The 17,665-nt window shown below is 38.8% G+C and overlaps 2 protein-coding genes across 6 annotated transcripts in view; one reads left to right on the forward strand and one right to left on the reverse strand.

Moving 5' to 3' along the window:
- The window catches only part of MBNL1 (muscleblind-like splicing regulator 1), a 222,235-nt gene that overhangs the window by 5,910 nt on the left and 198,660 nt on the right, over positions 1-17,665 (forward strand). For 2 of the 4 annotated variants that reach the window (XM_011958972.1, XM_011958973.1), the window contains exon 1: positions 15,846-16,907. The exons of 1 other annotated variant lie outside the window; for it this stretch is intronic. The gene's annotated coding sequence lies outside the window, so the exon portion shown is untranslated. Of the gene's footprint in view, positions 1-15,845; positions 16,908-17,665 lie in introns of those variants that run through there. One more of the 4 variants, XM_011958974.1, reaches the window with a different exon arrangement.
- On the reverse strand, positions 10,356-17,450 carry LOC105523926. Of its 2 annotated transcripts, XR_001003668.1 has the most exons (3): positions 17,252-17,450; positions 12,694-16,888; positions 10,356-12,638 (listed from the first exon to the last, which is right to left on the reverse strand). XR_001003668.1 is itself a non-coding variant. In XM_011958976.1 (2 exons), the coding sequence occupies exon 2, from the start codon at positions 16,737-16,739 to the stop codon at positions 16,269-16,271; it is 471 nt and encodes a 156-aa protein (XP_011814366.1). In that variant the 5' UTR covers positions 16,740-16,888; positions 17,252-17,450; the 3' UTR covers positions 13,357-16,268. The 2 variants fall into 2 exon arrangements, 1 of the variants encoding a protein (XP_011814366.1); XM_011958976.1 differs by lacking the exon at positions 10,356-12,638 and having other exon boundaries at positions 13,357-16,888.

Genomic DNA, 17,665 nt, shown 5'->3' on the forward strand with positions numbered 1-17,665 from the left:
CACTCCCTCCCTCCCTTTATTTCTTTCTTCCTCCCTTCCCTCCCTCCATTTGTGCCTCCCTCTCTCTTTCTGCTTCCCATTCAGGGTGATCAAGTACTCCTTTTACATACAGTTAGGTTCATTATTCCCAATTTTAGGTTGTTTCCCTTTACATTTTTATTGATTTCATTTTATTTTTTGAGTCAATTAATTTACTTTAAATCTTTTTTTAACCTGTAGAGATTAAGTGTTGCTTGTCTTAGACATTTCTGCTAAACAAATTTGATGCACCTTAACTCAAATGCTACTGATACAGTTCAAAAATACCTGCTTAAGTTTGGAATTGAGCTTTTATCTTTGTATTTCAAATCTCTTCAATCTACATTTAGTCTGAAGTCAAATTATCCTCCTTTGCATTCCAAAAAGTGACAATTTCAGAAAAGAAAGTAGATAACTATAGTCGCACTGGTAGTTCACTTATCTTATGGGTTTATTATTCCAGAGTTTTTAAAAGTTAAATGGGCATGTTATCATTATACTTACAGAACAAATAATTGTGTAAATAAAGACAAGAGCAATCATAAATGTAGTATAGTTTATGAGCTAAAAAAATTTTCATTATTTTACATGTGATTCTAGAATATTCCTGCCCCCAATACTTCCCTATATTCTACTCTGGCATTCATAACTGAAAATAAACCCTAAAATTCATAATAGGAAGAGAAATTTGTGGTTGATGTCAAAAGATCCATTTTCAAGTTCCATTTTATCACTTACTGACTGTGGAACCTGAATAAGTTACATCTCCTGTATTTCTAGACATCTACCTTATAACCCTAAATAAAAAACAAATTCATACCTCCTCAACTTTTTACCAATTTCTGGGCTCATACCCCACACAGATTATTAAATCTATGCACTCAGATGTTAAGAGGCATCTCAAATTCAACATGCCCCACATAAACCCCTCATTTCCTTTCCCTCTGTCCGCTCCATCATCAATCTTCTTTGTTTACTAAATAGCACCACCTTACTCCCTTACCCCCATTATCCAGGCCAAAAGTATCCTTAATTTCTTTCTTTCTTTTCCTCACCTACACTCCATCTATCAGCATGCCTGTCTGTTCTGTTCCCAAAAGATATTCCAATGCTGACCAGTATCACCTGTTTCACATCTTGAGCAAAGTGTAAGACACTGTCATCTCTGTTCTAGATGTCTCTGCTTTTGTGGTAGCCTATTAGGAAACCTCTTTTTCTATTCTTGCATCCCTACCAATATGACCATTTAAAATATCCATCAAATCATGTGACTTCTTCCTCAAAATTCTTCAATTACTTCTTATTTTAATTAGGATAAAATCCAGATTCCTCACTATAGCTTATATGTCTTTGTGTCTTCTCTCATATCCTCTCTTTCATCTCTTCATTCATGATATTCTGGCTCTACTCCTCATTTTCCCCCCAGAGTATTCTGAGCTCATTCCTGACTCAGGAACTTTCCACATGCCCTTCTCTTTTCTTGGCATGCCCACATACCTTATTGTGACAATCTCTTCTTTATTCAGGTCTCTTCTCAAACATATATCCTAATAGATGCCTCCCATAGTCCACTACATTTTTAATTGTAGTATTCCTCACCCCATCACTCTGTCATTTTACCCCATTTTAATGTTACTGATAGCACATAAAATGTTACACAACATGTTAATTTTTATTTCTTTATCCAATTATTTATTATATGTTTCTTTCACTAGAATGCAAGTTCCCTGAGGGCAGAAACTTGGCCTTTGTTGTTCATGCTACTTTTACATTTTCTAGTAAAATAAATGGAGCATAGTAGGTCCTCAATAAATAAAAAATGATTAAGTGAAAAGCCTCAACATTTCTGAGCCTTATACATAAAAAAAGCATAATAGAAATAACTATCTTCCAACGCTGTCTTGAGGAGGCTAGTATTCTAAACTGCCATGCAAATGTCAAGTGTAGTTTCTTTTGTCTGTGTTGAGTCAAACGAACTGAGACCCAAAAGTGGTCCTTGGAGACAACAAATAGACAGAGAAGTTCTCTTTTTTTCCGTGCTGGCAATTTTCCACTGAGCTCAAAAGAGACAAGTTCATAATGACTGCCACTAACTTTTTAGAATCCTGGGGTGCAAGACCTCTGCATTTCTTGCCCCATTGCTTCTGCCCTTCTCCTGCCTTGCTGTTGCCCCCAAGAAAAGCATGCACCCACTCTTCCTTGACAGTTAGGGTCCATTGTTTTCCTCAACCACATGGAAGAGTAATCTCCTTCCAGAATCCTTTCCTGATTAGCCATCTGCCTATGCTGGCCTCACATCTATGTGTATTTTCAATATTGTTTTGTAATTACTTCCTTGTTCTATTTTTGATCTTGAAATGGATTATAAAACTGCTCTAGGAAAATTCTTTTTCTTGTACATCCAAAATATCAAGCTTAGTTATATGTATTAACATATAACTAAGTTTTTGAGATCATAAGCCCTAAATAATAAAACCAATGATAATGATGATAATTGCAATGTTAGTAATAATAACAGCTCTGCTATTTCATGTTAAACTTTTTTTGTATCACCATATGTCAGGTGCTTCACATGATTAACGCATTTAATGCCCTCATCAGTCCTATGCAATAAGTACTGTTATTTCCACTTTACAGATTTAAGGAAAAATATAGAAGTTCAGAGAGGCAGGTAGCTTAATCAAGGCCATGCAATTGATCTACCTTTAAACTGGATCTGCATCATATTTATATATGACCTATAGCACTTATTTTTTGAGAAGCAAAGTAGGTAAATCTGTGGTTTAGTTACAGTTAAGAATTTATGGATTATTATGATGCAGCCCTAAGCCAGAAATCTTACAATTTGGTGGAGTAAATATTAAAAGAAATATATTTTAAGACATAGCATAAAAAAGAGAAGGTGCCACATGAAAGATCAAAATAATTTAGAACTGTACTTCCAGGTGCAGTGATGGTTACAAGGCTCCCTGGAGGTGGCAGGTTTAAAGTTGAACTATTAAAATTGTTTCATTAGGTGGAGAAAAGTTGTGATAATAAATTTTCAGAAGAGTTCAGAAAAATTTCAAAGAAATAAAAATTCTAATATTACACTAATTTAATATTGAGGCTTAACTTAATATTGAACCTTTTAAAAAATATTGAGCCTTTTTAATATTGAGCGTTATCTCCTACAGTGCTACCATAGGAGATATTTGGTGGCTCTGACTTTATGGTTCTTCTCAGGAAGTGGGTTATGTGATGAGAGGATTTTAACTCTTGCGAGAAGCTCTGTTTTCATTTTAAAGTGAGTTTATTCATGAAGTCATATATCAAGCACTATACTTTGGGCACTATTTTAGGTGCTGGGGAAATAGTGATGGACAAGATCAAGTTTCTACCCTCAAGGAGCCTTCAGTCTAGTGGAGAAAGCATTGAGTAAACTAGTAAAGAAATACATTTTAAAGGGACTTTTAGATAATGATAGTGACCAGAAGAAAATCCAGCAGAGTAAAAGGATAGAGAGAAGATAGGAAAAACATCTTTAAGTAGATGGTCTCCTGAGATGGCCTATTTGAAAACGTAATATTTAAGCTAAGACCTGAACAACGAGAGGATTGAGAGTCCCATGCAGAGGACTCCGGCAAGAGTAGTTCAGGAAGCGTGATTGACCAGTGTAAGAGCCAGAATGAGCTTGGCACATCTGAGAAGTAGAAAAGAGTCTGGGTCTCAAAGGATGATGGGAGATGAAGCTCAGGAGCTGGAGTTGAGAAAGGGCCAAGTCACATAGACTGCAGACCAAGGAATGGACTTGCACATATGAGCAAACATTTGCAAGGACATGCACATGTGTTAATTGTGGATGGGGATGCAATGAATGAACCATTATCTCTGGCTAACACAGGCTTGGAAAAACTGTTGTTTGAAGAGAAACAGGAATTACTACATAGGTAAAAGTTTCATAGGAGATAAATTATTACATTTAGGTGAATTTCAGATAAGCCAAGTTTACCTTGATGAAAGTGAAAGGAGCTCAAGTTTATTTAAATTTGTAAAGATAATGTTTTCAGCAAAAGTTGTCATGGAATAGTTGACTCTAATCATAGTCATTTGAAGATATGTACACTGATTTCTGATAATGGCGTCATCATGCAACTTAGTTTCTGCATGGATATGAGGCAGAAAAGACTACAGAAACAACTACATTTCAGCCTCCAGAGACAGCAGATGTTCCCTTGTTTATTGTTCCCAAATCCCAGTACCAATAGCTACTGGGCCCCTGGCAACATCAACCTGCTCCCCTTAAAAGTAGACGTAAAATTACTCTGCCATTTTCCATCGTGATTATATATTGCCTATGATTTATTTTTATTATCTTAAGAGGTATAAATGACCCATATCACTACATTTTACATCTCTGTTAGTTGGACACTGCTTGCTTTAAGGGGTAGGAAGTTGGGGCTGTGATTTGGAGAAAGAATATAGAATAGCTTACTGAAAAGACTTTTTACATTGAGTAAACAGAATCAATATTTATTTGTTAGGGATGATGAGAAAAAATGGCCTTCCCTCATACTTAAGAAGTTAATAACAATAATTATAGATTCTTCTATTTCTGGTTTCGGTTAAAAGCTGCCCATAAAAAACATTACCTGGCCTTGGACTGAGTGTGTACTAGAAGGATGACAATCATGTTGTCCCCAGGGCAGTCAGATGTGTTGCTGTAGGAGCCAGAAGCTTACTTTTGAGTGCTACTGGCAATCTCCAAATAGAGAACCATTGTGCTACTGGTATTACAGGGTGTGGAGGATTATAGATGACTTATGTGCTATTTAAGCAATGCATTCTATCTTATGTATATATGTGGGTATGATGACCACCATATTATCAGATTATTGCAGTGTGAGGTGGTGTGCGGTTTTTAAGTGCGTGTGTGTGAGAGAATAAATGCATGAATATCTGCAATATGTATTAGAGAGCACTCCTGAAATATAAGCCACTTCCTGACCTGGGCAGATTAACCAAGAAGCAAACCTATTAAAGTATGAGAGCATTAGATTTTCTACACGAATAGTACACATTTGTGGACATGAACTAGATTCAGGAAGGGAATACAGAAAGAGCAGACGGATGTTGGGTTTGACTATTTTAAATTAACTTGGGGCTGATGATCACCCTTCAGAAAAGGATGCTGAGGATGCCTTCTCCAGAGCCAAGAGGCCTCTCCTTGTGCCTTTATTTGGCCTTCCTCCTCTCATTGGTGACCCATCCTGTTAGGGAAAAAAAAAAGTATTTCAAAAGTGTAAATGTTATTCTTTCTGTGGGTGATGTCATCATTTTAGTGGCCCAAGCATTTGTTACTAAAACAGTACTTAGCAACACATAATCATTATTTTCTCCTCTTAAAATTCTGAGTGTGTTTGTTCTGATGCAGTCAGGAGACACATTTTTCAGGGAGGTAGGAGTAAAAGCTTAAAAACATGAAGTAATGCCTGGAATAATCTCTTGACTTGTGTTCCTTAAATAAGCAAGAAGACAACTAAATTTTCCTTCCTGTGGCGACAGCTTTGGCGGAGTTAAAAAAAAAAAATTTTGAAATATAGTGCTAAAGGAAGTGGTTTTCATGCAACTGTGGATCATATACTCTTCGTTAATGTGGTAGATACCGTTTGCTTGACTTCATTTGACTTGTCTTTCTCATGTTTTTGCTTGTAAAGTGGGTGAGAAAAGTTCCACCAAAGAAACCTGTGCACTGACCAATCAATAGTGATGTTTCTAAAGTTCCTGTTAATCATTTCAGGAAACATCTTGGGCTCCTTTTTAATTACATCCTACCTAATATAAAAACTGTAAAGGTATTTCTGTATAGCTATACCATCTTGTAGAAAATAGCTATATGTTTCTTAAAATTTGTAATTTGATTTGAATCCTCATATTTCAAAGACACTTGAAGCGTAACAAGAGCTTATTTTTAAAAACATATTCTGTATTTTAAAATTTGTAGTTACTATTTTAAATAACAAAAATAGATGTAATTTATCAAAGGCCTGACCAATCTTAGGATAATTCTCATGAAGTCATTCATTATCACAATTCCACAAGGTAGACATTTTAAGTTTGCAGGAACCTGAGACTTGGAAAACAACTGTCCAAAATCTTATGCCTAATAACAGATTCTATAGCCTGTTTTTATGTCTAATAGCCAAGGCCATGGGAAATTACACTTAATCTTTTCCTGCCCTGATTCTTCTAAAAAGTGTGTGGGTCATGCGCAGGCCATTGCACTAAGTTGGTTGGCAGGAAGAGGTGGGTATGCCCTATTGCCAAGAGCAGCCAACAACAAAGGCAGCAGGGCAAGGTTGCAGCAGAAGACCAAGGTTGCAACATCAGTAACTACTGCCAGTGGAAACTAGCCCATGTGTCATACTTGGTATGTTATATCTGTTGCCAATAACCCCAAAGTAGATAGTGTTTTCCTTTTAGTCACCCAGTAATCTAGTCATAAACAAAATAGATTTACTTCATTGGCTGCTTCTTCCATCATGGTAAGGAAAATGCCCAAAGTTATGCCACATATCATCTAAGCATTCCTTCTTTCTAACAATTAATTTTGACTGCCTTCTATGAATCTGATATTGGTGCCAAACATTCCCTATCCCACAAGTTCAAGAGTAACCAAGCAAAGTTGACACCTTCTAGTGTCCACATGGGCTTCTTGGTATTTAGGGACCTTGGCAAATTATTTACAGCTTCTTTCAGATGAGCCTTCCAGAGCTTTGTAAGAATAAACAAACTTCAAAGGTCTCCGAAGGGGAAAAACTGTCCTGGCTAAGTCTAAAATTTAGGCTATCTTTAGAGAGTACAACTCCATAAAGAGAGAGGTCCAAGAAACCAGCTTCTTTTATACAATTAACTTTTTCTTTACTTAATTGTAAAGACGAAATGACAAGTAGGAAAGTGCTTTTGCAGGAACGTGGGAGTCCTAAAGCTGTAGAAGGAAGATACACTGTGCATGGGAGTAAGTATGTGGGTGGGAGTTATAGATTACTGGTCTTTTGTTAGTCTAGAATAACTATGCAAAAACATCTTTATAGTAGTAACTTGAACAGAATCGTTAAACCTCTGTTAAAGGCACTTGACACATCATTTAAAATAAGCACAGGTTACCTTATATCCAGAAAAAAAAAATCATTTTACATCCAGCAAAAAAAGATTTTAAAAGAGCCTTTGATTTTTGACAAAACAGATGATAATAAAATTAAATTTTCATTTTATTTTCAAATATTAATTCAAAAGCTATACTTTTGAATATACATGCTATACTTCTTGAAATTATCAAAGATAAGCTGGCTAGCTTTGTAGGTACCATACCCTTAAAAGATTAAGCCCAGGAAGTGAATGATAGTAACACCAAAGACAGTAACAGCAAGAGCATATACTAATGATCAGTCACAGGTATCTTCCCATCTTGCCTTTAGGGACTATGTGATGGACACCTTGCTACTTAACACAAATAGTCACTATTTCATGCAACTACTAATAGAATTCTGTCCTTATAAATGAAGAGGATTTCAGACAATGTGCACATGTAGTACAAGTACTGTGAAGACTTTCAACTACAATGTGAGACATTTGAATTCAACAAAAAAGGGAGAGAGCATTAAAATAATTATAACTGTTTATCTGTTGAGTTTAGATTCAGCAGTTACACACTCTCATTTTTCTCCTTCACTAAATTTTGCACATTTATATTATTTACTTAGTTGATCATAATTATTTACCATTTCATATTCATTGTCCTTGCTAGACTGTATACTTTAAGAGACTTGAGATCTAGTTTTGTTTACCATGTAGCCTCAGACTCTAGGAAAGACTAGAATTATGCCAGGAGCTCAGTGAGTATTTGTAGACTGGATAGGAAAGTTGATAGCAATAAGGTTTAGAATGAAAATGCAGCAGTAACTGATGAGCTGGTGATCTAGGGCCAGAAAAGTTTGAAAAAGGAAAAGAATGCTCCACCTTGTCTAAAAACACATTAATTGCTGGGCGGGCTCAATGGAATCAGGCCCTGTCAGCAGTTACTCATTGCTAAGCCCATTGCAGAAATCCATCCAGGTGGGGCCAGCAGGGTCATTTGGACTGACGGCAGATTCACAAAGGCCATAAACTAAGATGTCTAACATTATCTTCAAATGAGTTTCAAATGAGGTATGTTCTGTTAATTTGTTTATATTTATAATTTAACTATGTTAATTTATTGAACGAATTTATAAAATACATTAAATATACAGAGTAGCTTTTGTTGGATACACATAATTATATGTATGAGTATGTAACTGGTGAAGATATGTATATCTTCAAAAGGAAGTGGCCAAGAACACACTTAATCTCCCAGAGGCTCTGATGTCACCCTTAAGGGGGTACTTATAATCACAATTTCTTAGCAAGACAGGGTATAGAATTTTAAACAAACAGCAACCTAAGCATTTCAGAATGTGTAGGATTCTCCTTTGTGTCATCTTAACTGTTTGTCTTATCTGTTTGTAAGCCTATGGACCACTAATGCTTACTGGTATGAAGTGAAGCATATTTTGGTTCCCGAAGAAACACCACTTCCAACCATGTGCATGACAAAATGTACCACCTTGCACCACCAGTTAAGCTATCCACAGGTTGTCCTAATTCCCTCATTTCTAGATGCATATGGGCACCAGCCTACCCAAATTTAATTCTATTTGAGACCAAGTTTCCTGCAGATAATTCTGTTTCTATTGAGCCAAATAAACTTTACCTGTCAAAGGAAAAAATGGAACAGGTCAATGGATTGCTACCTATTCTGGGTAATTTCCATTTCCTAAGCTCTAGCTTCCTGCAGAGTTTAGGCAAGAAGCTGGCAACCTTGGCTGCGCTTTGGAATCATCTAAGAGGCTTAAAAAAGATACAGACACTTGGATGGCACTCCCAGAAATTTTGATTTAATTTGTCTGGGTTGCAGCCCGCCTATCCAAAACGTAGTCAGAGTTAAGAACCACTGCCCTAGTTTCAGTCTCATTATGAGCTTGGGGTCTTAATTACCTCACATACTTCTTGTGATAAGTTCAAGGAGATAATGTGTGACCTTAGAGTCCCTAACACTTCCATTCCTCCTTTGCTTCAGGAAAGAAAATGAAAAGGAAGGACGTGGGGGTGGCAAGTCTGGGAAGGTGAGGAGAGGGGATACTTTTGCAGAGTTCTTCCAATGAGCAGTTCATTAGGGTTAACAAGCTATCCTTTGTTAAAGCAAACGCTCTTGAAGGATTAAACCTCATTCTCACCTTAGTGTGAATGACTTTAATCAGATAATCTCCTATCACCTAGTTGAGGATTTGTTACTGAAAGCCTAGGGAAGGCAAGGAGAGAGAGTTGCAAGGCCAGTTTGCGATTCACTGAGGCAAGCCAATGAAGCCTCAGCCTCTTGGAAATAAGCTTTCCATAATGACAGCATGAAAAATCTGAACAACAAACTTTCTCCTCATGTTGCTAGGACAATATTTGTTAAAAGTGTTTTTCTGATCAAGTCTCTTGTCTGTCTAATAGGCTTTCATGACTTTTTTTCTGATTTTCTTTCTGCCATGAAGCTCTTAACAAGTATAAGGTAATTTTACCATTTGCCAGCTGCTTGGGAGTCGGTGAGGAGCATGGCCTTGCCCAGTCCTACCCTCCTTGCCATCTGCTTGGCACATGGTAAGCATGCAGTGTTTGTGGAATTTAACTGAATGGTTTCATTTGCTACAGTCTTTTCCAACTATGTTTTTTCCCCCCCGTCTGTCCCCAACTGCTAGCCTATGAACACCTTGCAGAAGACTTAATAACTTCTTCATCTCCAGTGCCAAGCACAGCCCTCAATGACTATGTGCTAAATGTATTAAGGAGCAATAGCCAGTGCACTGATGCCTGTTAAGATATTAAAATTAATTTGTGACTGCGCTGCTCAGTTCCCGTTCTTTTGGACAAGGCAAAGAGGAAAGAAGAGACAAAGAAACAGATACATGAAACTCCCACCATTTATTAATGGGACAAATGTTGTTCTGATTCAACGGTCTCTTTAGAGCATCTTTTGAGACATGATTTGAAGATAATTTCAGGAAACTCAGATAGGCAAGAAGGAATAAGAGGAGCTAACAAAAGATCCACGGAGAGAACTCACACAATGGAATGAAGAGAGAGGGATGTGGAATATCATAGAAACCAAAAGAAAGGAACCTCAAGAATACAATGAATAAGTAGATAGAGATACAGCCAACATTTAGGAACATCAACTCTGCTATTGGCATTGTCAAAGACCGGTTTGCCTTTAGAAATAAATAAGACAATGGCCATATTTTTTCATGTTTGTGTTCTATATGGAACAGTGTTACTATGTAGAAATGTTTGTGTTACAGTACACAAAAGAGTTACACTACAATATTTATATTAAACACCCTATTACATACTATTTTTAAAGATTGCAAGGGAATTCTGGGCTAAATGACAACACAGAATTTTATGAAATGGTAGAAAGTGTTTTACAATATTACCTGTAGTTACATATTATAAGCATAAATAGATAATATGTCAATTTTGATCTTCTGGCTGTATTATATATTTATTTTTATATCTGTTTAATTTATTGAAAGACCACAATTGCATATTTCCTTGTCTTTAATGACAGTCCATAGTAGAAGGTATGCATACATCCCAGGTAGAGTGTTTATAAATATATTACACATTAGACAGATGAATTCCAGAGCTTGGGGTACTGGCTGTGAAACACTGTGGGGCAGGAGGCTTGTCCTCGTGTTAGCTGCAAGGCTTTGGTCAAGGGTCAACTCTCCAGCTTCCGTTATCTTATGAAAAATAAAGATTATATATAAATGACATGGGGGGGTGTCCTTTGTTTTACAAGCTTGTCTTAAAAGAGTCAATTTAGAAAATAAATTGCATATATAGTACAATATTAACTATGCTTTTAAAAATGCATTGGAAAAGCCTAGAAGGAAATAAACTGTAATACGAACAGTTCCCTATCTCTGGGAACTTGAAACACCACTGATATAAAAATATTCTACCTTCATTAATTTTGAATTTTCTATATTGTGTTGACACCAAGTAATAAATAAGTCACACACAGACAGGCATACCACATCTCCCTTCCCTCAAGGTATGTTATCTTGAGGATCATGATTCTTATAGCTTCTCTTCAACTCTGAGATGTAAGGTTCCAACGTTTGTTGTACCCCATTGCTGAGAGTCTTCAACCAAATCACATTCTGCTGCTGGGTCCCCAGCCATTTGCTGCCCGTTGCTCTCCTAGACAGAGCCCACTTTCGGTTTGCTCTCATTCCCAGCAGTGGTGCACGTCATGCGTTCTGTTCTGAGATTAGACTCTCAGCCTTTACACAGCAGTCAAGAGTTATCCAGTTATCTTTGTGAAAATCAAATTTAGATAATGTTCCATCACCCCACCCTGACCCTTGCCTCTAACATAATCAAACACTTCAATGGTTCCCAGTGAGGAAAAGTATCATGGCTGTAGCGTTGCATTTTGAGTGTGATTAATTTGACTGAGATTCATTTTTTCCCTCTTTCTCAACTGTAAGCTCCTTGAGGTTAGGTTGTTTTTGTTCACCGTTGGCTCTCTAGCCCTACCGTGAACGCAGGCCTTAGGGCTGTTGCCATGCAGTCCTACTGCTTTGAATGCTCTTTCCCCAGTTATTCTTCACTTTGCTGAGAACCTTGCCTGCATATGACCAGCTCAGTCCTCCATCCTGTTTCACATAACCTCCTCTCCCAAATCCCCCTAACCTGCTTTATTTTATTTCATAGCGCTTATCTCCATCTGAAATTACCTCATTATTTATCTTTTATTTTTTATTTTTGACTTATTTTTTGTTGCTTCCTTCCCCATAGTAGAATACAACCCCTTTGAGGGAAGTGATTTATCTGTGCTGTTCATTTCTGTAAGCACAGTACCTAGAATAGGAGTTAGCCATGGCTGATGCTCAACAAATGTTAGTGAAATGAATACAGTCATTGGGTGAAAAGTGTTTTCTGTACAGAAAGGAGAAAGGAGGGATGAAAAAATAGAAAGAATAAAACAAGGAAAAAAGGAAAGAAGGAAGAAACAGAGGAAGGAAGAACTATACTCTTGGAAATCTAACGTAGCACCTCCTCACATTAAACTGGGGGAACTGTTAGGCCTATTTTAGAGCTTCTTCTTGGCCTTATTGTCTTTAAGAAAAAAAAGGACAATGAAAATGAATGGCCTGAGAGAGTCAGAAGACACTGATGTCAGTTCTGCTCTGCCATGGTGCCAAGTTCCTTATATAATGCACTCCTCTGGTTTAACAAGGGAACAAGGCCAGATGCTCTTTAACATTCCATTCAATGCTAAAATTCTATAATTTTGAACTTTTAATTTCAAAATGTATTTGCTTACTGTCTCTCTATTGCCAAATCCCAAAATAATGATATTGAATATATAGATTCAACTTTTAGGTAAAATAACTTAATTGAGAAATGCATAGTATTTAACTGTTTTAAATTTTACAAACATTTAGTAGCAAAGATATTGATTTTATACATTTTCACATTCATGTGCCATATACATGTTATACATATATGTATATTATGTATACATATATGTATATTATATGTATATGTAAAATATGTATATATAATATTGTATATATACCAAATATATACATAGTATCTATTAGAATACATATTTTTATTTTTAAATAGTGAGCACAAAGAAATTGTGTTGTGTACAAAATATATAAAGGTCTTTGAAGATAAACTAAATTCATGTAATTCTTTCTCTCAAGTATATTTATTCAAATATCTGAACAAGTTTGAATTCTATAAAAGGTCTCACCTCTCTCCTCAACCCTGTTGTGAAGTTTAGTGTGATACATTTAATGCATCTACTTAAACTTGATTCTCCATACAAGAATGTTTGCAACTTTTGATTGCCTTTTAGAGTCATCTTCTCTTGACTATCTGTATTTAAATATTGATTAGGAAGCACAGGACATGAGACTAGCTTCTGGTTTTGACACCATCTTTCAATCAATTATTTTTATCCTAGTATAATAAAAATATCATTTTAAAAGAGTATACCTCCTTGAGATATTTTTATTTAGGTGATTTGTGTAGGTAATTGTGTGTGTGTGTGTGTGTGTGTGTGTGTCAGGAAAGACAAGTTATATGGCAGAGGCAGTGAGAGCTTATTGAGCTATGAATGTGGTATGCAGAAGAAGTAAGTCACAATTCACACAGGCACTCACACACCTACATAGTTACCTTAAATATCCCCATTGGACTGAAAAAGATAAATGCTGCCATTATCTTTATCTTTATTATTGGTAAACAAGGAGCTGATATTATCTATAAAAACCATATCCCTTAACTGTATTTCTCTTGAGATTCATTGGTATAATTAAAACTTGAATGGACTGAAATATTTCAGGAACCTGTAGTGAACACTCTTTCCTTTATCTGAAAATGTAGTTTATTTCACCTGAAATTGTTTTCTATAATTTCCCTCTCCACCCACAAATGACCTTCTTTTTATACTCACGATATACTCACTTATGAACCTGTGGACTATACACTTCACAGAAATAGGAGTAACTATAATGTTCTCCTGGCACTGAGGGAATATCAGTGGTATTCTAAATGAGGAACTATTAACTTTTTATTACTATAATGATTTTTTAGTACTTTCCATAGTTTGAAATGTGGTTAGGATGCTACTGGCAGTTGAAAGCTGACAACATGATTGAATAGTTTTAACATATGATCTGGTGTCTGTTACAGTGCTTTAATATTTTAAATGTTATCATTCATGTTATTATGTTATCAATGATAGTAAATTAGGCCAAATCAGTGGTAATGTGGCTTTATATCACAATTTATTTGGACTCATTTTGAGTTATAGATTGACCATTGCTTTATGAGTTTTCTTAGCCATCCTTTTTCTCTGTATCTAATGTAAAATAACATTTTTTTCTCTTCTTTTTTATTTACCAGGATGGTTGTTCAACTGTTTCTAACATTAAAGGATCATCCTTGTATTTCTTTGTATTCTGTCATAGAGCAAAAAACATGTCTCATCTCAGTTTCAATTTCTCTTTTGCTCCCAGCAGATCCCCTCTCCTCCAGTGTTGAAGTAGAAACATAATTTGCCCTTTTGCACCATAAACAGGTTCAAAAGTCCTTTGTTTCACCATGTTGCTCCAAACAGCAAATTTTCTAACCCACATGATAAAAGAACACCACAGTTCTAACTTAGAATTCTACAAGGGTTTGAGAACAATTGAAAATAAATTTCTACCACCAGGATTAGTCCTTAGTGGTTTGCAGGCATTCTAAGCAGAGGGGCATGGAAGCCAGCTAGGACACCAACCTGCTAGCAGATGCAAAGGTTGCTCTACTAAGAAGTTAGGCCTTTAATATCATAGACAATGGGAGGCAAAATGAAGAAATTAAAAGGCAAGTAGTAAGCAATTCAGTAGGCTAAGCCAGGGATTTGAGAGTCTCCCAAGGCTCCTCCCTTCCTCATTCCCTGCATGAGTCATTTTTCCAGTCTGTCCACACCCATTCACCCCTCCATCCCACACTCTCATTCACCCTCCAAGCTGCCGTCACAGGAACTTTCTGCAATACAAGTCCAGACTCCATCTCTGGCCCTTGCTGCCTAAACTTTTCTAGCTCATTAGTTTTGACGGTAAAGTTGAGACTCGTTAGATTAACACAGACCTACTTTTAGCGTCATCTCCTGCCACTTTCCTGTACTACCCTCCCCTCACTTCTCATAGAAAGGCTGAGAAGGCTGGCAGGCCCCTTGTGTATACCCTGCTCTTTTCATTTTCCTTGAGACAGGGTCTTTTAATGTCACCCAGGCTGGTCTCAAACTCCTGGCCTCAAGCAGTCCTCCCTCCATGGCCTCCCAAAGTGCTGAGATTACAGGTGTGAGCCACACCATCCAGCCTGTCCTGCTCTTTTCTCTTCTCCACCTGGACTCTACTCCCTTTTGATCTTGCCAACTTCTACACACCTTTCAAGGCACCAGCTAAATGTAAATCCTCCAGGAACCCTTCCTTCACCATCCTCAGAGCCCTCATGGGATTGCTTCCAACATCACAGCACTTATCCCTTATGCAGAATTAATTGGTTTGCCTCTCACCTAGTAGAGGTGTTATCCTTGAGTGTAGGGACTGTCTCATCCATTCTTGCATCACTGGCATAGTAGGCATTAAATGTAGTTGCTGAATGCTTAGTAAGAGGAATGGAAGTCTTCATAGCTTGGGGTAGTTACTAATGGGCAGATAGAAAGTTCCCATTCCTGTTCTCTGAGAAACTGTCAGTGTTCTTTTAGTTTGCTAAAACTGTGTGGGTACTTGAGTCCTTTTAAACGATTAACGCTGGGAAGAGGTACCATTTAATTAATTATTTGCTCTGGAAGGGCTCAGTGTACAATTTTAATTCAGTGCTTTGTGCATCTAGCTAAAGGTCAAGAACTCAAGTCGGCTATTAGTGCCTCTGGAAGGTATTTCTGCACTTTAGCACCTTTCTGATGTTTTTCCTTCACTGCGAGCTGGCCTCACTCTCTTCAACACAACCTAACCTGCAGGAAGAATGTTGTACCATATCCAGCATTTTTGTCCCAAATTGTGTCCCAAACATGGGACAAACGTTTTTCATTAGAATCTTCCTTGCACAAGTTATCCGAATTCCTTACATTCAAAGGAAATCCTGCCCCCAATCTCCAAAACTTCATCACATCACAGACGTTCAGCATTCTTTCCATTCAAAGCGAAGCCAAGTTACATCTTACAGCACCCAGTGAATTATGATGTGGGGCTGTGGGTTATTTGCTCTAGCGACAATATGGCTTACTTGCCGTGCAATATCGCGGTATTTCAGAAAGTAATGTATTATTTTTAAAGAGGGAGCTTTGCTTTCTCTAAATCACATGGTGTAAAGTTGGAAATACAGTGGCTTGTAAATTACAAATATTATTTACAAAGTAGAAGGAAAGCTGACATATGAGTGTTTGTGCTTGTGTGACAGTTTCACTAAGGATTTCCAAAACTGTGGACAGGCAGTTACTTGAGAAAAATACACAGTGGCAATCTTGCAGATGTTTTTCCCGCCTGTTAGCCCTCCAGGTTCAAAAACTGTTTGGTGCATTTTAAGGCGGCAGTCTCACCAGATCGCAGGATTCTAGTCTAATCGGCTTCTAACCTTCAATCTAACCTTGCCGGCTTCCTTGCAAAACCCAGTGCAAGGGCCTCTTTCAAAACGAACCCACTGGTGTGTCGAGCTAGTCGGTAGAAGTAAGTAGCTGGAGGGCGTCCCGTCTGCACGCCCGCCGCGAGGTTACAATGTAGAACGCATGAGATGGAAGATACCAACGGGAGGCCGAGGGGATCCACGGCGCCCGCGCGGGCTCCAGCTTCCTCCTGCTCTCTGCGCCGCGGGGCGAGCGCCCATGACCCGCCCTTGCGGACTCTGTCCGGTTGACAGGCGACCCTGGGGCCCGGGGAAGCGCGGGAGGGCGCCAGCCGAAAGTTGAAGAGCGTTTTTCTCGCCGCCGCGTGTATTAGGAGCTCCACGAGTCCGCCCTGGGCTTCCTGGTGGGGCTGGGCGGGCGGGGGAGGGGCCGCGCAGCAGCAGCGGAAGCCAGACCTCGGCGATAAGAGGCTGCACAGAGACATGCAACAGTCTTTTCACTGCAGCTGAGTGAGTTGTGGCGCCCACAATGCTCCCGTGACAAGGAGCTGACAAGTTCCATTTTCCGTCGCGGGCATCTTGGAATCATGACTCCCACAATGCCTTGGGCATTCGGTCGACAGTCGGGCCGCCTCTGAAAAAAAATGTGAGAGGTAAGTTTCCATTTTCACAGTTTCCCCGCGCGGGTCCGCCGCGCTTCATTGTTCGGACTCCGGCGGGGCTGCCGGTGGTTGAAGGAGGAAGTGCGAGGAGGTGCTCGCCGGCTACGGTTCTCCCGGGCAGGGGCGGGCCGCGCGCGGTGGTTGGTTTCGCGTCCCTCAGCACCTCCTGCCCGGGGGAAGGCGGGAGGGTGAGCCGCAGCCGCTCCTGCGCCCTTCCCCGCCGTGGGCTCTGCGGCGCTGTCACGGCGTAGCCGGCGCACGGCTTGGCAACCCATCGGGACCCAGGGAGAAACAGTGGGGCGAGAAGAGAAACAGGTGCGTGCAAGTGTACTCACAACTTAATGATCTTTGTCGGGGGAAGGTGTGAGTCCCTCCGAGGCGAGCGGCGCGCGGGTCCTCCCGGCGGCTCCCGCATCCCTGGCCCCGGGGCTGCCATCCCGCCCGGTTTTCATCTGGGCCAAATATGTGCACGCAAAGGTTAATTCTCTGCCTGCTACCCATAAATTACGCATGACATGTTTAGCAGGGCTGCCTTATATGGAGAGTGCTGTATTTCAGGCCAGTTTGCCTTTTGCCAAGTTTACAGGGCGGAAGACGCCCTGTAGGAGAGGGCTGCCTCCTCCTTTTCTTCTTCTTTTTTTTTTCATCGTTTTGTAGTGCGTCACTCAAAAACTGTAAGAAAAGTAAGTATAGAAGCTCTTTGGGTGGAGCCGCAGTTGTTTGATTGAATTGCTTTCATGAATGGTTGA

Source organism: Colobus angolensis, unplaced genomic scaffold (genome assembly GCF_000951035.1).
Source record: "Colobus angolensis palliatus isolate OR3802 unplaced genomic scaffold, Cang.pa_1.0 Scaffold48, whole genome shotgun sequence".
Taxonomy (NCBI): domain Eukaryota; kingdom Metazoa; phylum Chordata; class Mammalia; order Primates; family Cercopithecidae; genus Colobus; species Colobus angolensis.